Source organism: Mustela lutreola, chromosome 9 (assembly GCF_030435805.1).
Source record: "Mustela lutreola isolate mMusLut2 chromosome 9, mMusLut2.pri, whole genome shotgun sequence".
Taxonomy (NCBI): Eukaryota; Metazoa; Chordata; class Mammalia; order Carnivora; family Mustelidae; genus Mustela; species Mustela lutreola.
The window spans coordinates 21,263,781-21,288,196 of NC_081298.1; the positions used below are offsets into that span (position 1 = coordinate 21,263,781).

Below are 24,416 nucleotides of genomic sequence, written 5' to 3' on the forward strand. Positions count from 1 at the left end.
CCAGGAGTCACCTTGGGTTATTTAAACAATGCCCTGGAATGGGGTAAATCCGTACTGTGCTACCACGAATAGCAGATCACTTTCCTTTCCTCTTTCATTCTGGAGAAATCCTACTCAGCCTTAAGCTCCAGCTCTAAGGTCACCTTCTCTAAGGGTATTCCCAAAACTCCAGTAAGACCTTGGAGCTTCCTCAGCAGTGTATCTGATCATCCCTCTATCAGCACATAACACATGCATTGATAAATCTCCATCTCCTCTACCAATTCATAAACTGGGTCCTCAAGAGCAGGAACCATGGGATCCGACCCTTGTGGCTAACACCTCAGCATCCAACGGTGCCCAACATCAGAACAGGAACTCAACCCACGTTGCTAAATCAGTGATTGACAGATGGGGGAGGACAGCTAAACGAATGAACTACCCAGGAATCATAACTTACTATTAGCAAATATATATAAGGTACACATATTCTCAGGAGTCCTTGGGTCTTTAACTTGACTGCGGCTAGGCAGGATTCATTCGCACCTACATATCTGATCATTTTATGCCATCCTGGATTGTATTTTCATGTATCGCTTTGTTAATTCTCTAATGGTGGCATCAAGCGATATAAACAATAAGAACAGTAAAACTCAGATTCAGACAAAAAATATCAGTTCAACATCATAATTTACCAATGAATAGACCAAGACTCAAGAAGTGACAGGACTTGAGCCTGAAATCATAGACAGAAAGAGGTCTGAAACCTCTCACTTTTTTTTTTTTTAAGATTTTATTTATTTATTTGACAGAAAGAGATCACAAGTAGACAGAGAGGCAGGCAGAGAGAGAGAGAGAGAGGGAAGCAGGCTTTCTGCTGAGCAGAGAGCCCGATGCGGGACTCGATCCCAGGACCCTGAAATCATGACCCGAGCCGAAGGCAGCGGCTTAACCCACTGAGCCACCCATGCGCCCCTGAAACCTCTCACTTTTGCGGGAGCAGTACACACAACCTCCCGATCCCTTTCCTTAGTCACAACCCTAGGAACTATAATCTGAAAGGCCTAATCTTCGTCATTGCTCCCTGTTGCCATCATCTTTCAACTAACTTTAAAATTTCTTCTGCTACTTTTCTATCTATGGCTTTAATCAGGAAAGCTCTTCTCTGTCACTTCTCCTTGCTCATTTGTAAAAGCAACGTTTTTTTCTCTGTACGGAAATTGCGCTAAGAACTCCCTCCCCCAGACCATTTAGGGAACCCACCCAGTCCACTCTGAATCTTTAAATATTAAGTAAAAAATTAATAAGGCAATGTTATTTTAAATTATTTATAGTTAAAGCAAAGCTCAGATACAATGAATTCACTTTATTCTTTTGGGTGACACAAAGGTTAGATACTTTATAAGTGCTTGTCACAGAGGCAGGGGAGAGGTAGAGTACTGGTTCAGCAAGCAGCAGCCCCACAGAGTGGTTCTGCACGTAATATGGCACACCTGTTACATGTAATTACGCTGACAGAGAAGATTCCAGCCAGAGGAATATTGCTCCTAGCAATGGACAATTTCATTAAGGCTAAAGTGGGGCAAGGAAATCTTTAATTACCTTTTCTGTAAGTTGCCTCTGAGGTCACTGCCAAGACTTAAAACTTCATTCCTCTTTCAAACAGAAAAGAGTGGTAGGGGAGAAAGTATGTACACTCCCAGGGAGACAGGTAGGAAAGAAAAAACTGAAGATGTTCTGAAAAAATGGGAAGGAGGGGGGAATGAATAAGCTGGGACTGAATTAGTGAGAACCAAATCGTAAGAAAGAAATAAATAATTTCCTTCATTTACATAATCAAGATCTTTCACAGCTGCTCATTAATTCCTTAACGGTTCTGATCCAGTTTTGATCTCAGGAACTTAAGACATTAGCTACCACCATTACTTGCTTTCAAAGCTAAAACTTAACCCACATAAGCCTGTTACACAATAGCTGCCACATTTATTTCAAGGAAGACAGAACTCACATCAAACTTTACCCTGAGTATCCTGTTAAAGAGAGTATTTTTCAACATTATGGGTAATACTTTAAAGTCTGAAAACATAGCATGATTATATAATATACTTGCTGTCTAGTGCCCATTTACCTCTTTCAGCTTGAACAAAGTATCTGGTGTATCTGGCCTCAATACATGCTTGTTGATGAGCCCATCAAAAACAATGAAAAGAGATGCTTTCATGTCTACTTTTGTCTAAGATGCACTTTATTTTCCTCAACTCAAAGGCCTTACTATTTCTAGAAGCTTTACAAACTGCTCAAGTTTGCAAAACACCTCCATTCCCAATAAAGACAAGTATGGGAAATGAGTTCTTCTTATAGTCAGAAATATTTCCTCCACCTAGAACACAGAACAAACACTGACCACATGGCCACAAGGAATATGATCAAAAGGAACTGTCTGGGAGCCTGGGTGAATGCCTCTTGCCACCTACAAACTCCCCCTGCGAGCTCTATCCCCACCACTACAACTCTCTTGCAAGAAGGTTATAAAACTGACTTTAAAGTGATTTTAAACTAGTAACTCTTCATTTCAAGAACATTTTAGGACACTCAATTTCCTAGCAGTAGCATCTCGTAGACCAGAGAAGGCAAAAATGCCCATTTTGCTGGGCAGGAAGGGACTCTACCAAGAATTAAGATAATTAAATAACTGTCTTATAGAGAAACATAAATAAAAGAATAAAATAATGTGAACCATCTCGCCCCTTTTTAAAGTTTTCTTTGAAGCTTGGCAGGCTTCAGTACCAAAACAAAAAGCAAAACAAAACCAAAAAACCCTACAGAACCAGCTGCCTTAGAAAAAGGTACCTGAAAACAGCGCAAACGGCAACTGTTTTTGTGCACAATGCAGAGCCATTATTACACGTTATGGTAGCTTTACTTTCTGAGAAAGGAAAGGAAAGTGAATTTTCATAAGCAAGCTTCCTCTGTGGGTGAATCGCTAGTCAGTTACAACCAACTCAGAGAAAGCCATCAAGGCAAACTACCCATTAGCTGTCAATTTAGAATGACTCCAGAAAGCCAGTCCCAGAGCTCCACTGATACCTCTCAACAACCTCTTAATCTTATTTATAACACCTGTGTTAAAGCAGCCTGCCATCAATCCAACTCGCCTCAGACTGAAATTACTTAGAAACTTGAGCATCTCGGCAAACATACCAAAAAACAGAGAGACGCTGGCTGAAAAACCCTGCACACAAAGGAATTTGGCCATCTCTTTTAAACAAAAGCTGCATAAGGAAGCCAGGCGGGGCCTCCCTCGTCAGGCAAAGTCAGATATAAATCTTGCAAAGGGCTTCTTAGGAGGCACTGAGGTCAGAGAATCTTAGGGTTTAAAGAAACCATAAAGAATTCTTCCACCGCTTCCTCACCAAGTGATTATCCAAGCTGTGTAATAGTTACCATTAACTGTGTGATTATGTTCATTATCTTTTTCCTCCCCACACAGCCCTGCTAGGTAGGGGACATCGGTTCCCTGTTTTTGCAAGTAAAGAAACCAAGGCTCAGGTGACTTGCTTAGCGAACTGCCTAAGCACCTAAGAAACTGATGCTAAATGAGTCCTATGAAAAGGGGAGACTGGTGCATTGAGAAGAAAATGGACTTCAGCAGTCAGACATCCAAGTCTGTTACTAGAGTGTGACCCTGCGTAAATCACCACCTCATCCCCGGAAAAAAATGCTGTCCCAGTGAGGAAGCATCTAACCCAGTAAAGTACTTAATACATGTTATATAAGGGGAAAAAAAAAATGGAAATGGATATGCCGAATACAACAACATGAAATAAAAACTAATCTTGTTGTTTGTATTATCTCTTACTTTTTGTCTCTAAGGTTGGGTAAAGAGAAAATAGCAATTATGGCCCACAGCAGACCTGCAGCAAATCCTGGGCAAATAAATGGATCAATCAATCTGCTGCTTTGGAGTCAGAGACAACTCCAGTCCAAAAAAAAAAAAAAAAAAAAAAAGGCCATCACTCTCAGGTTATGACAGTATTAGAATCAAGCTTTTATGAAGATCATCTATTGTTTTTTTAAGGCAATGACTGAATCACTGTCACAGTGGCTTACTCTACTCTCCATTGAGAAAGAAGAGACAAGAAGGAGAAGGCAACTGTGAAGGTGCTAACGGCACCTAAAGGCTAAAGATGCCTTTAGAAGAAAACCAAATTCAGCGGCTAATCACTGATTCACTGCTTCATTCATTTCCTTATTCCTTCTTCCTTATTTCCATTCTTCTTTTCCTTTCTTCAGTCAAGAGACATTTAGTGAGACATTTAGCATGCACTGATCTGATCAGTGTCCTTGAGGAACTCAAAGTCTAATGGGAAGAAAGACACATAACCAAGTAATTTCAATACAGAACTGCTGGGAAAGGCAGTCCACGCGTGCGGTATTTCCAACCCCCACTCGGCTGCACAGGACTGGGCCTCAGGCCTGGAATGGGTAGTAAGGAGCCCATACGGCTTGTGCCAGGCTTAACACCTTGTATGGCAATATCGGTCTGTTTTTGCTCAACGAGTGTCCCCTTGCTCTGCTTAAACATGTACATCAGTGCCCCTCAGGCACACCACCAGCTTTCAGGTTGGGGTCCTTCTGCTGCAAGAGAGATGGATACATGTAGGTCACTGCCCTGCGCCAGCTTCAGAGGAAGGAGGAGGGCCCCGCTAGCCACAAGGGACTAATGTACATCCCAGTAGCTGGTCTTGCTTTGCCTCTTCTCTGTGTGAGTAAAGCATTAGTCCATCCAGTACCTGACTGTGTGGGGTTTTCACTGGCAACTCCAGTACCAAGATGCAATGGGCAGAAGTGTTTGGAGTCCTCTCCCGGGACTGGTAACGGATGGGAGTGTTCTGCTCCCCTGGGTTTGATAACCAGTGCACGGTGTTCTGATGGACAAGAATGATACACATGGTAGACTCAGGCAGTACAAGACTGCTGCATTCTATTTCCCAAGACACTTCTGTTTTTAAGCTCCCTTCACCCACCAGAGCCCTCTATTAGGAAAATATTTTGCCATTTGCTTTATTGTGTCTTTGGGCAAGTTTACTAAACCTCTGTGAACTTCCTTTCCTCATGTACAAAATGGGAATAAGAATACTGACATTCCCAGGGTTGCTTTTAGGATGAAATGCAGTAACACCTATGAACTGAAGAGCACAGTACCTGGCTCTCAGTGAGCTGGTAGTTCCTAGCCCTTTGTTCTGTTCTGGTGTGGTGGCGCAGAGGGGGAGAAAACACATACTCTTTTTTACCACACTGAAATTTCTACGAGCTCCTCTATAAGCTGCTTTTCATTCACTTCAAATCAGGACCATACTTTCCCTGTAAGTAACCCTTTTTTGCCACAAACACAATCTGTCAATTGAAGGCAAATCTGCCATTAATGCAGAGGCAAGACTTCAAGCCCAGCCACACACCGTCTCCTGATATTATCCTTTTAGGCTCAGTGTCACGCTCCTGAAAAAAGCTCTATGCACTGTACATAGCAATCGAAAAGTTCACATGGTCAGAAGTGCCTCTGCCTCACACAAGGTGAACCATGGCCAAAATTGCTTTTTTAATTAAAATAAGACTTCCTGAACCTCTTGCTGACAATCACAACTGAATGTGGAGCCCAGTATCAGACAACCAGTCTCCATCTTTCTCTAATGGTAAGCACACAGAGGAGATAGGGGGAAAATTACCAATTTAAACAAAATGTTTAATCATCTAATTATGGGACAGGCTCCAAGAAGATGGAGAATGATTTGCAATCCTCATTATGGAACCCGCGTGTGACCACTGGCAAACGTCATGTCATCCAGAAGGCCGCTATCATCTCTTCTTCCCCCACTGAGTTTTCTGTGTCCTTGTAAATGCTGTGGGAATGAAAGAAATCTTTGGGGGGAAAAAAGTCTCCCCAAGTTCATTATGCAGAATGAGGTATAAGGATCCCCAGTAAGAAGCCAGGGAGATAATATTTAGTGACTTTACACTGGCAGATTGAGCAGCCCGAGGGCCTTTGAAACTCACAAGTCTTGTAAAAACTGCCCAACTCAGGTGGTGGTTAAGCAATTCTTTTTATTTGCTGAAAAGTCCTGTCATCAGTGGTACTGAGATGCATTGAGAATTAGGGTGGTGCCTACCAATAGCACCTTTGGTCAGAAGGAAATCTGTTCCTCTGCAGATATGCTTGTTACCACTGCTAATTTGTGTTATCTCTGCCCATTCAGATCTCCATGCTAACTCAGGAGAAAAAGTCCCTGCCAACCAAGTCTGACAAGTCTGATGGCAGAACTCCCACTGGAGAATCAGCCGAGACAGCAAAGGCAGGCAATTATTCCCTTTCATTAGAGAGAGTTCTTTTTAAGTTTGGTTTTTGTGGGTTTGTTTTTTTTTTTTTTTTAATTTTGAAAACAAAAAGTAGCCATTCACAGCCACTGCTCACTGCAGTCACTTACACAACTGGCAGAAACTTAAATTCCCCCCCTAAGCCAACCAGAAAGAGCTGTGCCCCTGTAATTACCCACTGTAATGTAAAACCAGACGCAGAGAGGATGGCCACAGCAGATCTGGGCAAGACAGCAGTGATATTTAATCATCAGTCCAGACCATCTGCAACTGTTTTGCAGAAGCACATAAAGTTTATGGATTCCAAAGCTCCCTACAAGTTACCAGGTGCTGAAGGTCAGCTGCACTGTCCTCTTGTCCACTGGGGCTGCTTTCTTCATTCTCTCCAGGCCAGGGTGCTCAACAAAAGGCACTATGCCCACATTCTCTGAGCCAAGCCTGGCAGGAGGAGAGTGTTGCTTCTTGATTAAGCCAGAACGTAGATTAAATGTTTAGAACTAGGAGATTCTGAAAACAACCTAGGTGGGAAAGCAATTATCCTAGGGAGAGCAGAGCTTCGGCTGCAGCCCCCTGCAACACAAAGGTGAATTCTACCCACTTTGAACACCTAAGCTGGCCAGGCTGCTCCCTTACAATCTATTCTACATTCTGCAGATGCAGTGCTCTTTTCAAACATAAACCAAATTGTGGCACTCCACATCTTCAAACCCCTAATGGCTTCCCACTGTACCAACAACAAAATCTAAACATTTTAGATTTACTTCCCCTCCCCACAGCTGACCTCTGTCCTTAATTGTTTCCTTCTCACTCACCATGCTCTAGCCATTTGATTCAAACATGCTAAGTCTGTTCCTACCTTAGGGCTTTTGTACTGGATTTTTCCTAGGCCTATGCTGCTATTCCCACAGCTCTTGAGAGAGCTCGATCTTTCTCATCATTCAGTTCTTAATTCGAATGTTACCCCCTCAGAAAGGCCTTTTAGAACCTTCTGATGCTTCACCATCACTCTATTACATCAGCCCATACTTTCCCCTTCATATCCCTATTTGAAATTATCTTGGTTTTGTGTATGTGGTATTTGTTTGCTTGTGTATGCATTCTTATTTATTTGTATTTGTTTTGCTCGTTGATTGTCTGTCTTGCCCCCCTTGGATATAAGTTGCATAAAGACAAGGCACTGCAAATGTCTTGTGCGTATCTACTCTCAGTGTCTAGTTTAACAACTTGCATTTAGTAAGCATTTAATAAGTATCTGTTGAATAATTAAAAGGAAGGTTCAATATGTATCACTAATCTAAATGCAATTTCCTAACCCTCAAACACCTAGACTGGCTCACAGGCTGTCAGCATGTTTCACAATGCCCTAGAAAACACTGATTCTTTACCAACCCCTGGTGAATGATGAGGAAACAATGGCAAAGACAAGACCAAGGAGAACTTGTAGACTCTCAAAGTTGCAGAGTTTGGAAAATCTGCAAGCCTTTTGGGTGGAGTCTTGCCCAAATTGTCCTTTCACAGGAGGATCAGATGGGCTAGCAACAGTGATTACCAATGGCTGGGGCCAAAACCCAAAGTTTGGGTCTTAAAGATCCAGCAAAGGCAGGGTAAACCATATGAGGCAGCCCCAGCCCAGTCAGCCAGAGGTCCTTCTGGGTGAGGCATCAGTTGGGAGCCAAAAAACAGATGTACATACTTGGGAGAGGGAAAAGAGAGAGAAAATGAGAGAGCCAAGAGCAAAGCACAAGACAGGAATGGGGCAGAGGCATGAAAAGGTCAGGAAGGGCGCCTGGGTGGCTCAGTGGGTTAAGCCGCTGCCTTCGGCTCAGGTCATGATCTCAGGGTCCTAGGATCGAGTCCCGCATCGGGCTCTCTGCTCAACGGGGAGTCTGCTTCCTCCTCTCTCTCTTTCTCTCTCTCTGCCTGCCTCTCTGCCTACTTGTGATCTCTCTCTGTCAAATAAATAAATAAAATCTTAAAAAAAAAAAAGGTCAGGAACAAGCATATGGGGTCTCAGGTGATTGCTACAATCTAGATTTCATGGGCTGGTGGGTGTGTGAAGTTGGATAGAAGACTAGCTTAAAAATATAGTGTCAAGGCCATCAGACGGGTAAATGGCTCCCCTCCAAAAATACAAGCAGCCATGAAGGAAAGGGGCACTCCACAGAAGGCCAGGTTAAGCTTCTGTCTGTGAGTGCTAGTTTCTCTGGTAGTGGTCGACAAAGAGAGCTACAAGAAATGCTGGATGAAAAATGAAGACAGGTGACACTAATTTGATCTCTAGTATCTTACAGGCCTTCAGTAATTAACAGAAGAGCCCTCAAGTTTTATAGTTCATCCAAAGATGACTAAGAATACTAATACTTCATCCAACCAACAGCCACAACTTTTCAGAAATCATGGGGAAAAAAAAAAGCAAAAAGGGCCTCAAAGGTTAGATTTTACCCTATTGTATCCTATTAAACAAACACCACCACTAAGAAGTGACAGGTGACACCAAAGAAAAGCAAGAAAAACAATAAACAACAGGCATAAGAACTCAAAATTTCTCTGTAATACTCCCAATGTTTTAATGCAGGAGTAAAAACTTTCCACACTTCAAAAGATCAAGGGAGAAATCTGGGCACAATTAACATGTGTTCATAATAATGGCCCTAAGACAACAGTCTGACCTATTGAGAAAGGCAAAAATGTTTGTTTTAGAAAGAAACTCCAAACAAAATGATGAAAAATTCAAGTTTTAAATATGGAAAAAAGCATGGTTCTGTTCTAAGCCCCATTTTATGACCTGAGGCAAGTCACTCTCTGTCCCTGTGCCAGGCCTTCCCCATTTGTAAAAGGAAGAAGTTCTTGTGCTGGCACTTTTGCTGCTCTTCTCAGTTGCTGCTATGTGGAAAATCTGTTCAGGAAAAGTACCCCATTTGCCAAAGACACCAAATAAAAGAGGCGTTAGTGCAATTCAATACAACCCTCACCTTTTTAAAAAAGGAACCTCAGGGGCTCAGCTGGTTAAGCATCTGCTTCATCTCAGGTCATGATCCTGGGGTCCTGGGATCAAGCCCCACATGGGGCTCACTGCTCAGCAGGAAGCCTGTTTCTCCCTCTCCCACTCCCCCTGCACGTGCACTCACACACTCTCTCTCTCTCCCTTTGTCAAATAAAATCTTTAAAAATAATAGTAATAAATAGGGAATCTCATCGGGGGTTTCTTTTCATGACAACCCCCAATTCATCAATGATAATGTCCTTTTCTTATTTCTTTATTGCTGCATTTTAACATTCTTTTTCTAATAATCATTTCAGTAACATATAATGTATTATTTGCCCCAGGGGTACAGGTTTGTGAATTGTCAAACTTACACACTTCATAGCACTCACCATATCACATACCCTCCCCAACGTCCATAACCCAACCACCCTCTCCATACCCCCTTTCCCCCAGCAATGCTCAGTGTGTTTTGTGAGATTGAGAGTCTCTTATGGTCTGTCTCCCTCCCGACCCCATCTTGTTTCATTTTCTCCTTCCTTACCCCCCAAGCTCCCCCTGCCCCGCCTCTCAAATTCCTCATATCAGGGAGAGGATATGATAATTGTCTTTCTCTAATTGACTTATTTCACTCAGTATAATACCCTCTAATTCCATCCATATTGCTGCATATGGCAAGATTTCATTTCTTTTGGTGGCTGCATAGTATTCCATTGTGTATATCTATCACATCTTCTTTATCCATTCATCTGTTGATGGACATCTAGGTTCTTTCCATAGTTTGGCTATTGTGGATATTGCTGTTATAAACATTCAGGTGCACATGCCCCTTAGGATCACTACATTTGTACCTTTAGGGTAAACACCCAGGAGTGCGATTGCTGGGTCGTAGGATAGCTCTATTTTCAACTTTTTGAGGAACCTCCATGCTGTTTTCCCAGAGTGGCTGCACCAGCTTGCATTCCCACCAACAGAGTAGGAGGGTTCCCCTTTCTCTGTATCCTCTCCAACATCTGTTGTTTCCTGACTTGTTAATATTAGCCATTCTGACTGATGTGAGGTGGTATCTCATTGTGGTTTTGATTTATATTTCCCTGATGCCAAGTGATGTGGAGCACTTTTTCATGTGTCTGTTGGCCATCTGGATGTCTTCTTTGCAGAAATGTCTGTTCATGTCCTCTGCCCATTTCTTGATTGGACTATTTGTTCTTTGGGTGTTGAGTTTGATAAGTTCTTTACAGATTTTGGATACTAGCCCTTTATCTGATATGTCAGATACCTTCTCCCATTCTCCCATTCTCTCAGTTGTCTTTTGGTTTTGTTGACTGTTTCCTTTACTGTGCAAAAACTTTTGATCTTTTGCGAATATCTTCTCCCATTCTGTCAGTTGACTTTTGGTTTTGCTGACTGTTTCATTTGGCTGTGCAAAAGCTTTTGATCTTGATGAAGTCCCAACCCTTGCCTTTGGCTATGTTTCTAGGAAGAAGTTGCTGTGGCTGAGGTTGGAAGAGGTTGCTGTCTATGTTCTCCTCAAGGATTTTGATGGATTCCTGTCTTACATGGAGGTCTTTCATCTATTTTTTTTTAAGATTTTATTTATTTATTTGACACAGAGAGATCACAAGTAGGCAGAGAGGCAGGCAGAGAGAGAGGAGGAAGCAGGCTCCCTGCTGAGCAGAGAGCCCGATGTGGGACTCGATCCCAGGACTCTGAGATCATGACCTGAGCCGAAGGCAGCGGCTTAACCCACTGAGCCACCCAGGCGCCCTGAGTCTATTTTTGTGTGTGGTGTAAGGAAATGGTCCAGTTTCATTCTTCTCCATGTGGCTGTCCAATTCTCCCAACACCATTTGTTGAAGAGACTGCCTTTTTTCCATTGAACATTCTTTTCAGAGTTGAGGGTGTATTTCTGGGCTCTCTATTCTGTTACATTGACCTATATGTCTGTTTTTGTGCCAGTATGATAATGTCTTGATGATGACAGCTTTGTAATACAGCTTGATGTCTGGAATTGTGATGCCACCAACTTTGGCTCTCTTTTTCAACATTCCTCTGGCTACTCACGGTCTTTTCTGGTTCCATATAAATTTTAGGATGATTTGTTCCATTTCTTTGAAAAAATGGATGGTATTTTGACAGGGATTGCATTAAATGTGTAGATTGCTTTAGGTAACATAGACATTTTCACAATATTTGTTCATCTAATCCATGAGCATGGAATGCTTTTCCATTTCTTTGCATCTACCTCAACTGCTTTCATGAGTACTTTATAGTTTTCTGAGTACAGATTCTTTGCCTCTTTGGTTAGGTTTATTCCTAGGTATCTTATGGTTTGGGGTACAACTGTAAATGGGATCGACTCCTTAATTTCTCTTTCTTCTGTCTTGTTGGTGCACAGAAATGCAACTGATTTCTGTGCATTGATTTTATATCCTGACACTACTGAATTCCTGTATGAGTTCTAGCAGTTCTGAAGTGGAGTCTTTTGGGTTTTCCACATAAAGTATCATATCATCTGCAAAGAGTGAGAGTTTGACTTCTTCTTTGCCTTTGCCTCTTCTTATGCCTTTGATTTCTTTTTTTTGTCTGATTGCTGAGGCTAGGATTTCTAGTACTATGTTGAATAGCAGTGGTGATAGTGGACATCCCTGCCATGTTCCTGATGTTAGGGGAAAAGCTCTCAGTTTTCCCCCATTGAGAATGATATTTGTGGTGGGTTTTTCATAGATGGCTTTGATGATATTGAGGTATGTACCCTCTATCACTACACTTTGAAGAGTTTTGATCAAGAAAGGATTCTGTACTTTGTCAAATGCTTTTTCAGCATCTACTGAGAGTATCATGTGGTTCTTGTTCTTTCTATTATTAATGTATTGTATCACATTGATTGATTTGCGGATGTTGAACCAACCTTGCAGCCCAGGAATAAATCCCACTTGGTCATGCTGAATAATCCTTTTAATGTACTGTTGGATCCTACTGGGTAGTGTTTTGGTGAGAATTTTTTGCATCCATGTTCATCAAGGAAATTGGTCTGTAATTCTCCTCTTTGATGAGGTCTTTGTCTGGTTTGGGGATCAAGGTAATGCTGGCCTCATAAAATGAGTTTGGAAGTTTTCCTTCCATTTCTATTTTTTGGAACAGTTTCAGGAGAATAGGTATTAATTCTTCTTTAAATGTTTGGTAGAATTCCCCTGGGAAGCCATCTGGCCTTCAAGAGCCTGGGAAGCTCTTGTTTGTTGGGAGATTTTTGATGACTGCTTCAATCTCCTTTCTGGTTATGGGTCTGTTCAGGTTTTCTATTTCTTCCTGGTTCAGTTCCAGTAGTTTATACATTCTTAGGAATGTATCCATTTCTTCCAGATTGTCAAATTTGCTGGTGAATAGTTGCTCATAATATGTTCTTATAATTGTTTGTATTTCTTTGGTGTTGGTTGTGATCTCTGTTCTTTTATTCATGATTTTATTTATTTGGGTCCTTTCTCTTTTCTTTTTGGTAAGTCTAGCCGGGGGTTTATCCATCTTATTAACTCTTTCAAAGAACCAGCTCCTAGTTTTGTGCATTTTTGCATTCTGATGGTTCTTTGGCATCTTTACCTTCCTCTGCCCAACAGCTGCTCCTGGCCAGAGCCCCCACTTCATGTTTCAGCTTCTCTGTCAGTAATTATGTACCACTGAAATGCTCAAATTTCCCTTATCATTAATATGAGAAGTAATTAGTTGTTTCCATGGAAGTATTAATGTTTGAAGAGGCCCATAAAAGATAAAACAAACTCTAGCCACAATTATTTTATTTTATCCAAAGCTGCGAAGAAAATCGCATTTTAACATGAAACATCAGAAGACTGATGTACTGTTAATGCTTAAATTTATTAAAAATTCCAAAAGCAATTTTTTTTAAAAGATTTTATTTATTTATTTGACAGAGAGAAATCACAAGTAGATGGAGAGGCAGGCAGAGAGAGAGGGAAGCAGGCTCCCTGCTGAGCAGAGAGCCTGATGTGGGGCTTGATCCCAGGACCCTGGGATCACGACCCGAGCCGAAGGCAGCGGCTTAACCCACTGAGCCACCCAGGCGCCCCCCAAAAGTAATTTTTTAAAAAGATTTTATTTATTTATTTGACACAGAGAGAGACAGCCAGAGAGGGAATACAAGCAGGAGTAGTGGGAGAGGGAGAAGCAGGCTTCCTGCTGAGCAGGGAGCCCGATGCAGGGCTTGATGCTGGGACCCTGGGATCATGACCTGAGCTGAAGGCAGACCCTTAATGACTGAGCCACCCCAGTGCCCCTCCAAAAGTAATTTTAGACTCAACTGCTCTTAACTTAGGGGGAGGTCAAATAAAAAATTAATCCTCAATTTTATGTATTAACAAAACAAACATAAATAATGCCAAATACTAAAATTAACAGGTCAGGAAACAACTGATGTTGGCAATGATGCAGAGAAAGGGGAACCCCCCTACACTGGTGGTGGGAATGCAAGCTGGTGCAGCCACTCTGGAAAACAGTATAGAGGTTCCTCAAATTGTTGAAAACAGAGCTACCCTATGACCCAGCAACTGCACTACTGGGTATTTACCACAAAGATACAAATGTAATGATCCAAAGGGGCATGTGCACCCCAGTGTTTATAGCAGCAATGTTCAAAATAGCCAAACTATGGAAAGAGCCCAGATGTCCATCAACAAATGAATGGATAAAGATGTGGTGTGTGTGTGTGTGTGTGTATATATATATATCACATATGGGCGCTGGACATAGGGGAAGGTATATGTTTAACGAGCATGGGGTATTATATAAGACTGATGAATCACAGACCTGTACCCCCCAAACAGGTAATACATTGTATGTCTAATTAACTGAATTTGAACTTTAAAAAAAAAAAAAAGGAAAAAAAAGAACACCAAACAATCTGTTCAATAAACAAGTATACCTGCCTTTGGAATACAGTCAGACACACTCAGAGGGAAGCATCATAATACTCTGTGCTTGAGGTCAAATCCTTCTCAGTTCAGTCAATGGCTTTGGACACTGCTGGGTAGTTGAAGGGAGGTCTAAGAAGCCCAAGCAGATAATCTGCTCACAGGCAACTGAGATCTAAAATGAGTTAACAGATGAAAATGCACTGTGTCTGTCTCACTAGATTGTTCATTGAGCTCAGGACAAAGATAATCTAGTTTCTATCTACCAACCCACAATGGGGTTTTAAAATTTAGGCCAGCACACTCTCAGATCAGTCACTCCTAGAACACTGCAGAAAAGAAAACGGCTTTGAACTATTCAGCTGAAATACCAGAATCAAATGTCTGACTCTGGAAAAAGTAAGAGAATTTCTGCTGTATCTTATAGCCATACAAGACTCAAACCAAAAACAACCACTTCCTTCAGGAACCTTGAGGGGGAAAAAAAGAAAGAAACAAAAAGAAAGGAGCAATTTGTAAATGAGATTTCTGGCTCCAGGAAAGGGGAACACTGAGATATCTCAGAAATATTAAAGAGACCTGGGGAAAAGAATTACTGTGTTGATGACATAATTCTTGATATCAATGACTGCTAACTGTGGTGGAATAGGGTTGTGCTTTAATCTATTGAAAACAGTTCTATACTGTAGCATGTGTGGGTGACAAACTGTTCTCATTTCCTTTTACAGCATTCTAAACCTTAATCTCTGAGGGACCAATGACCTTGGGAATACTGAGGCAGCCTTATAGAATTGAAAAAAACACTTTTTCTTTTGCTAAAGCATGTGTGTTGATTGTAATTATATCAATAATTAAAATTTAACAGCTAACATTTACTGGGCACTTACAATGTGTCAGACACTATACTACTTAGCACTACCCACCCTGTCTTATTTAATCCTGTATTTTTAAAAAGATGACAAAATGGAGATTTTTTTTTTAATGGTGGGCCGAGATAAACTGTTATAAAATCTCCATGTTAAAGATGAAGACCTGAGGCTTAAAGAGGTTAATTAACCACCCAAAGATAAACAGCTAGCAAACAGCAGAGGTGGGATTCAAATACAGGCAGTCTGACCCCAAGGTAGTGTTCATTCACTACACTAACATGAAAAGACACCTAATAGACACACTCAGAGGGCACATGCCTTGAATTATTCTCTCCAATAGAGCTGATAGGCTTTTCTGAGCCATCCACATTCTCAAATGTACTTATTTTTACATCTGAAAACTTCTCTATTGGTGTAAATTTTATAAATGCAATCCCTTTGTTTATTTATTTATTTATTTATTAAGTAAGATCTACACCCAGTGTAGGGCTTGAACTCATGACCCTGAAATTCAGAGTCGCATGCTCCACTGACTGAGCCAGCCAGGCATCCCTCTAACCCCCATTTTAAACAACACCTAGTGAGGGACTACAGAAAGTTATGGCTGTCCTCCTCAAGTTCACCTCCAAAATTAGGCCATCTCAATAAAACCTACCTCCAAGGAAGCTAAAAAGGTAGGACTGAAGTCTATGACTAGTGAAAACTGTTCTGTTGGCCTATTGAAGAAATAAACCCATGTTCAACATGCCAATATATGATCCACAAAAATAAAAAGTAAGACCGACCCGAAAGCTACTTATTGACAAAGCCTCAAGAGTCTATACTATGATGGAAGGAATAAAGAGAAGACTGAAGAAGCAACACTTTCTCTGCAAAGCTTTCCTGGTGGCAGAGCTGCTCCTGATTGTGCCACCAAATTTTGTTCATTCTTCTGTCACCACAATGACACTGTGTACTAGAGTATCAGTTTCCAAATTTGTGGAATGCCATCCTTAGACTGCAAGCTCCATGAGAGTAAAACTGTGGCTTAAACATTTTTATATCCTGACACTGTCTTGATCCCTGAGAAAGGAGATAGACCTCTTTGTTCACAGGATCTTATGATCCATGAGAAAAAGAACCTTGTCCTTCAACTTTGAGAAATAGCTCCAATGCTTCTTTAAAGTCTGCTGAACAGAGACACCCCTGACTAAAATGCAGAACTGGGGATAGGTGGTGGAGCCCGTGGAGAGATACAGAGAATTATGTGATCCCAAAATATCTGGCCAGAATAGACAGATGAAACCTAGATCATGGCTGTGGAGTTAACAGTTGTCTATATCAAGGTGCTGAAAGACATAAGAATGAATGAGTTCGGGGCGCCTGGGTGGCTCAGTGGGTTAAAGCCTCTGCCTTCAGCTCAGGTCATGATCCCAGGTCCTGGGATTGAGCCCCACATCAGGCTCTCTGCTCAGCAGAGAGCCTGCTTTTCCCTCTCTCTCTGCCTGCTTCTCTGCCTACTTGTGATCTCTGTGTGTCAAATTAATAAATGAAATCTTTAAAAAAAAAAAAAAAAGAATGGATGAGTTCATCTATGATGAGGGACAGGATTAGAAAATCAAATTCTAAGAAAAGTCAAGGGTGATGAGGCTCAAGAAAATCTTTTGCAGAGTGTATTGGCAAGCTCCAAGAATGCAGGTTTTGGACATCATACAAAACAACTGAGAAGTACTCTTCAAAAAGGTCAAGACCATAAAAAACAATGAAAATCACAATGAAAAGTAACTGCAATATGGGACTGTGGATAGGATCCTCAAACAGGAAAAGGATACAAGTGGAAAAAGTAGTGACATCTGAATTAAGTCTGTGGTTCAGTTACCAGAATTATGAATTCCTGGTTTTGATCATTGTACTACGGCTACAGAAAACGTTAACTTTAGGGGAAATTGGATGAGGAGTATATGGAAACTCAGAAACTCTACTGTTTTTGCAAATTCCTGTAAATTCAACATTAATTCAAAATAAAAGTTCAAAAAAATGTAGGTTTTACAGCAAGAGTAGCAAGAGATGATATGGATGAGGAAGACAATTCAGAAACTGAAGTAACATATATGAATCAAACATTCTTGATGTCTAACATGAAAACAAAGACATACAAGTCAGCAGGCAACAAGATATCAGAACAAAAGCTTTTCAAAGGGGAAAACAATCAGAGCATATTTGAAGGTATATACTGGTTCATTCAATCATTAAACAACCATTTATGAGCCATCAGTTATGGTTAGACACTTTGCTACGTGCTAGTCCCTGTCTCTGAGTTAACCATGTAGTGTGTGAGGAGACACATAAATATGTGTTTTGTGAGTATAAAGAGAATGTGCCAGGAAGAAAGAGGATGAGAAAACTGCAAAGAGAGGAAATGAAATTAAGAAATCACTCAGGAGGTGAAAGAGAAAACACCCTGAAATGGAAATATCAATGAAAATAGCTCTTTATCTGTTATAGTCCCACCATTAACAAGAAGTAACTTTGAAAAGCACTAGTCTAGGGACGCCTGGGTGGCTCAGTTGGTTAAGCGGCTGCCTTCGGCTCAGGTCATGATCCCAGCGTCCTGGGATCGAGTCCCATATCGGGCTCCTTGCTCGGCAAGGAGCCTGCTTCTTCTCCTCTGCCTCTAGCCTGCCACTCTGTCTGCCTGTGCTTGCGACCTGTATCTCTCTCTCTCTCTCTCTCTAACAAATAAATAAAAATCTTAAAAAAGAAAAAGAAAAGCACTAGTCTAAACTGTCATGCAAAAAGTGTCTATATCACGATGCTATAAAAACATCGTGAGGAGAATATTCTCAGGGTTATAGGTGGAATGCGGCCACTACAGAATGAGCACGTGTGTTCAGTCTTCTAAAACGTTTCTTACATACACCCCATCAACAACAACAACAACAAAACACACACAAGAGAAAAGCTCAATTACAAACTACAGCAGTACCTTCCGGAGGAAGAGGCAGATGATAAGAAATACAAACGATAACACGTACAGGGGAAAAATGTCTATTACAGCAAACCTGAACCAATACTTTACATACCAACTAGATTAATGAGACAAAATTAAATTGTGACAACTGGTAGTATCAAGATTATGGTAAAACTGGAACACCTACTGCTGTTAGCACCATAAACAAATAAAAGATGAATTCCATATGAGCACAGTGTGTTCCTTAACGTATCTGTAGCTGAGGTGACCCCATCATCTGCCACTCCCCTCCGTTTACTCAATGCTCCGACATTTCACTCCCATGCTTCTGCTCTCACTAATGCCTAGTCAAGAATGACTTTTCCTCGGCCTCCTTCATTACCCACAGAACTCCTATTCATTCATCATGGCTGAGATTCCAACATCCTATCCTTTTTCTTCAATGAGCGCATCCATTAATACATCCCTTCTCCAGGCATATCCAATCGTTCCTTCCATTGTGCTTCCATAATACTTTATTCACACAGTTCATTGTTGAAGGAAATGTCTGTCTCATTCCTCAAGTTACAAATTCTTTAAGGTCCAGGACGATGTCTTAATAATTTTTGTACATGTAATACTAAGCACAGGAGATGGCACGGGAGATGGTAATTTCTAACAGCAGGTGGGAGGGTGAAATGCCAAACAAAAAGAAGTTTACTGTAATAGTATCTCCAAAAACAAACTCCTGAAGACCATTAAATAATAATAAATAATTCCTCTAAATAATAATAGAGGAACAATTTAGGGAAAAATGGTTGGTCTATCATCTGAACAAAAAGTATGAAAACATTAAAAATAACATGAGGACCATGCAGAAACACAGGAAATATTTCTGGCAGTGTTAAATTAAAAGTGTAGAACACAAAACAGTAATAACACAATGGTTATTGCTATGCAATATACAGTAACTGTGGGACTATAAAAATACTTGTTAGATTAGGGTCCTTTTCCTTTTCTCAAATACTTTCTTTTAACACTATTCCTGTCAGTTTATTGTCATTAAAAATTTTTTATTTCAAAAGAAAGAAGTAAGGGGAAAGGAGCAAGATTAAATTCCTACAGGCCCCTGCAATCCAAGGAAATGCTATGGTACTACTGATAGGTCACAAAAGGAGTGAGTGTCTGCAGTCTTGCTAAAACCAAGGGTCCCTGACCCCAATCTGCCTCAAAGAGAACACTTCTCATGTCACAAAGCAAGTCATTTCCACTGAGCCAAGGTGCACTAAATGCGAATTCTTTATTGCAAAACTTCGAAGGTAAGAACTTTTTCCAGACATCTGTGGAATTAGTATTAATGAGAATGCCCTGAAGTTCATATGCGTGCCTGTGCAGCAGAAACTTCTCAGCCAAGGAACTGCTGGGCACACTTCTTGATGAGATGTCTAAGCCCGAAGGCATCAAAAAAGTACATTTCCATATTGGGAACAAAACTGGCTTCCTCTTTAAGACTTTTCCCACCACCTCCTGTCCACATTGTAATTCTCCTGTCTTCTCAAATGAATAGTTAACATATGTCAAGGATATAAGGCATATACTGAGGCACTTACTGCCAAACTCTATTACTAGAAGAACCAATCTCAGCAGAAAATTGGAATCTTCCCACCATGCTGTACCAAAAATGAAATTTAGGAAGCACCCAAAAATATTAAATACTTTAAATAAACACTTGACATTACATATTTTTCTTGCATACCTTAATCTCTGAATTCCAGGAAAGGAAACTAATAACTCTTAGAGCTCTATCCCCCCATTTTATAGGTGGTAAAAAGATAGAGAGGGGAAGTGACTTGTCCTGAGTCACCCACATAAGTAATGATAAAGGGAGGATTAAAACTCAAATCTCCCAGATTTTCAGCCCCGATTCATTCTCCTACATCAAGCATTTTTATCCCTTGAAAGCTCTAGAGCTCTCTTGGCCTAAATAATTAGTATTTAGTATTTGGCCTAAATAATTAGTATTGAATTTAAAGTTAGAAGAGACTTCAAAGAGACTTACTTAATCCCCTCATTAGGCATATGAGGAAACTGAGGCCCAGAAAGATTAAATGATTTGCTCTCAATATCGTGGATAGCAGGGAAAAAAATATGACTTAGGCTCAAAAAGACTAAAACTAACAGCTATGAAAAGGGAGGAAAATCTCAGCTGGGAAAAATTTTTAAAGGAATTTAGATCATTCTAGACCAGATACACTTTCAAAATGTAGTCCCTGGACCACAGCTTCAGCAACACCTGGGATCTTGTTAGAAACACAAATTCTAAGGTCCCACAGGAGACTCAATGAATCAAAGTCTGGGGGTGGGGATGTTTAAATCAGACAACAAGTCCCTGAGGAAATGAACTTCAGTGGTCATGCTGAGTCCACTTTGTAAATCACAACTATAATCAACAGCACTAAAATATATGCATTCTTCTATGGATGTACCATACTTCAGTTTTTTAAGTTTTTAAAAAACTGAAAACAAAATGGAAACTCAGATTTGAGTATTCATTTGGTTCCAATTCTGGCTCTGTTCCTTACTGGCTGTTTGTCCTTGGGCAGGTAACGGACTTCTCTAGCTCAAGCTTCCTTCTCTGTAAAATAGGCAAGCCACCCACCTCAAAGGGCATGTTGAGAATTAACTGTAAGAACGCATCAGAAAGCACTTTAGTTCAGCATCTGGCCCAGAGTAGGCAGGCAGTACAGCACAGTTATTAGAAGCTTCAGCTATGAGGCAGGTACTTTTCTGCACCTCAGTTCCCTCATCTGTACAACAGGGATTAAAGATAGTACCTTCTTCATAGGGTTGTTATAAAGATTTTGAGAGATGGTGCAGGTAAATAATGCATCTTTCATACCTATAAAATGTTGCTGTCTTTGAAGAGTTTTTGCATCCATTAATTCAAATGACCTTCAACCATTTCCACGAGAGGATGGGTGCTACTTTATTGATTATGGACTAGATTCCAGACTGTACCATCTTTTAGGAACAGAAGGATAGACATCAGTCCCGCAGAAAGGAAACTGCATGAATAGTGCATGTGGGGAATGAACAGGACTGAAAATAAGGAGATGGGGATTCTGGTTTCAACTATGCTACTACCTTAGCCCACAACCTTGGGGAACTGCTTTACCAGAATGGGGTTCACTTTTCATTGGCAAATAAGTGGTCCACGTGAGGTTATCTATAATATCTCTCCAAATAAAATTCAAACTCCTTATCATGGCCTACAGAAAGGCCTAAGTGGTCTGTCATCTGCCTACATTTCCTATTCATCACCTACCATTCTCCTACTCACTCACCATGTTCCAGTTCCATCAACCCTCTTCCTGATCTTCTAACAGGCCACACCAGCTTCTACCTCATAGCCTACATACTTGCTCTTCCCTCGCCTTGATCCTCTGCCCTTTTACATGATTGGCTCCTTCTCAACCTTCAGTCCTTTAACATCCATTCCTTGGAGTCCTTCCCAGATGATATTACCGAAAGTAATAGGTCCTATCTCCTACTGTCAGGGGTTATTTTCTTTTGTAGCACTAATAAAAACATACTGAAAGCCATAGATGAGCCACATATGTAATTTTAAATTTTCTAGCAGTCACATTTAAAAAGTTTTAAAGAAGGAAACATTAATTTTTTTTAAAGATTTTATTTATTTATTTGACAGAAAGAGAGAGATCAAAAGTAGACAGAGCAGCAGGCAGAGAGAGAAGGGGAAGCAAGCTCCCTGCTGAGCAGAGAGCCCAATGCAGGGCTCGATCCCAGGACCCTGAGATCATGACCTGAGCTGAAGGCAGAGGCCCAACCCACTGAGCCACCCAGGCGCCCCGGTAACATTAATTTTAATAAAATATTTTCTTTAAGCCAATATATGCCACATATCGTCATTTCAACATGGAATCAATATAAAGATTATTTATATATGTTACATTAATTTTTTTCATACTAAGTCCTGGAAATCCAATGTGTATTTTACACCTATTACTCTCAATTCCAACTAGCCACATTTCAAGTGTTCAGGAGTCACAGGTACCCAGTGGCTACCACACCAAACAGCACAGTTCTATAGTATACCCTGCTTATCCTTCAAAGTACCTATCACAACCTGAATTTCTTCTTTATTTACCCACTTATTATCTTGTTACTTTCCCACCAAGCTCTTCAAAAGCAAGAACTCTGCCTATTTTGTTCAGTATCCTATACTCAGAGGACTTGGTGCCTTGCACAGTAGTCGTTCAATAAATTTTTGAGCAAATGAATGAACCTCTTTTAGCTTTAATATTCTGAGTCAATGGGCTAGCCATTCTGCAACTCCCAAAAGACACAGAACCACTCATTCAACAACCCTCCTATTTCCTGTCTTCTTTCATGTTCAATAACTGTCTTAAAAAGAGAACTCTCTTGACTATATATCAACCATTACTTCAAAGTTCTTTTCTACAATGTCTAGAGCCTCCAAGGTCCATTCTTTGTATGTTGGCTGAGGGAGTAGCATGAGTATAATTGCTAACATGCACTGAACTTTAACTCTTTGACAAGCATTGGTCTAAGCATTTTACATTTCACAACGGCTTCACAATAGACTTCTGTGGTAGGTGCCATCTTTGCCCCAATTTACATATGACACCAATGCATAGAGAGGTTAAGTATTTTGTTCAAGATTACAGCAGCCAGTTAATAGCAAAATAGAGATTCCAAGGAACATGCAGCCCCTGACACATAGCTCTTAATCACCAACTCTCTACTGCAAAGCTGTCCAATGGAAATATAAGACCATTGACATATGTAATTCCTAATAGCCACACTAAAAGGCTAGTAGCTACATTAAAAAGCCAACAGAAACAAGTGAAATTTATTTTAAATTTTATTTCACCCATTACCCATATGATTAATCAACATGATCAATAATCAAGGTAATTGATCAATATAAGAAAATCAGCATAAAAACTTTATTTTTCATATTGAATCTTCAAAATTCATCATGATTTTACACTTAAGAGTACTTTTCAACTCATACTAGCTCCACTTCAATTGGACACATGGACAGCTACCATACTGGACAGCAGGGTTCTACTGCCTCTCACAAGGAGCCACCGCAGGAAGTCAAAGATGGGTAAACTTTGAACTGGGAGCCAGGACACCTCAGCTCTAATCCAGCTCTTATTTGTTGAGTTATTCTGGATAAGTCCTTTCTGCCCTCTGCACCAATTCCCACCAAGTTGCCTGAGCAGGGAAGACAAGATTTCTAGGGTCCCATCCCATAGGAATTCCAAGTATCTCCCAACAATGGCAGTTAAAATGGGAACAGATTTTTGCACTTTAAAATTGGCTTTCACATCCAGTAGTTAATAGAGTCCTCAAACAACCCTCTTGGGTAGTTATTACTGTCTCCGTCTTATATGTTCAAAAACTGAAGCTCAAAGAGGGCAAAATGACTTATCCAAAACCCACATGGCCAGTCAGTGGGGAAGCCGGGCCTCAACTGCAGGAAAGACCAGTGCCCTCCCACCACCACCACCACCACCACCAACAACAACAACTCAACAACAACAACTCAGCGACAACAACAACAACAACAACTCAGCGACCGGGGGACAAGAGAATTGAAGGGAGATGATTGTGAAGATGATCCGGGGCCTTCAGAAGAGTTGAAGGGAACCAGGCCCCAGTCCAAGGTAGGCTAAGAGGAGGCCCAGACTGGAGTTGAGAGGAAGGGGCCTGGGCTCTGAGAAGCTGAAAGGGCCCAGGGGAGTTTCAGGGGAGTGAAGTGAAATAAGAAGCTCGGACATGAGAAATGAGGGGACGCGGGCCGGGGACAGAGGTGAGAGGAAGTGAGATGAAGGGACTCTGGTCCCGCGACCGGAGACCCTTGCCCGGGTGAGGGGACGGTAGCCCGACCCTTCTCGTCTCTCATACCTGGTAGCTGAGAAGTTCACCCACATCCATGGTCCAGGCCCAGACAACACCTGCTAGTCGGGTTCCCTCCACTCACGCCCAAACCGCGACCCCTCCACTGCAGCTCCAGCCACACTGCCGGAAAGCGCTGTGAGCGGGTCGCAGAGCCAATGAGGTAAAAGTATGAGTAACACGAAATCCGGCCACACTGCGGTAAAAGGGACCGCCACCGTAAAGCGCGCTGCATTTACGACGGTGCTGCTTCCGCCCGGAGCCTGAAGAGGGTGGGGAAAGGGGGCGGAGACTTGAAGGAGGGAGGTAAGGTGAGAGGAAAAACCCAAAGGAGGCAAGATTTATTGGGTGCCGCCTATGTGCAGGGCGGAGCGCTGAACGTTTCACTTTTGTTCTCCTAATCTTTCCATGAC

The 24,416-nt window shown here is 41.3% G+C and overlaps 1 protein-coding gene across 1 annotated transcript in view; it reads right to left on the reverse strand.

Moving 5' to 3' along the window:
• CTNNBL1 (catenin beta like 1) overlaps positions 1 to 24,167 on the reverse strand; it is a 163,031-nt gene extending 138,864 nt beyond the window's left edge. The window contains exon 1 of the mRNA XM_059133251.1: positions 24,013 to 24,167. Coding sequence (XP_058989234.1) covers positions 24,013 to 24,042 — 30 coding nt within the window. The 5' untranslated portion in view covers positions 24,043 to 24,167. The remainder of the gene's footprint in view (positions 1 to 24,012) is intronic.
• Between the last annotated feature and the right edge of the window lie 249 nt (positions 24,168 to 24,416).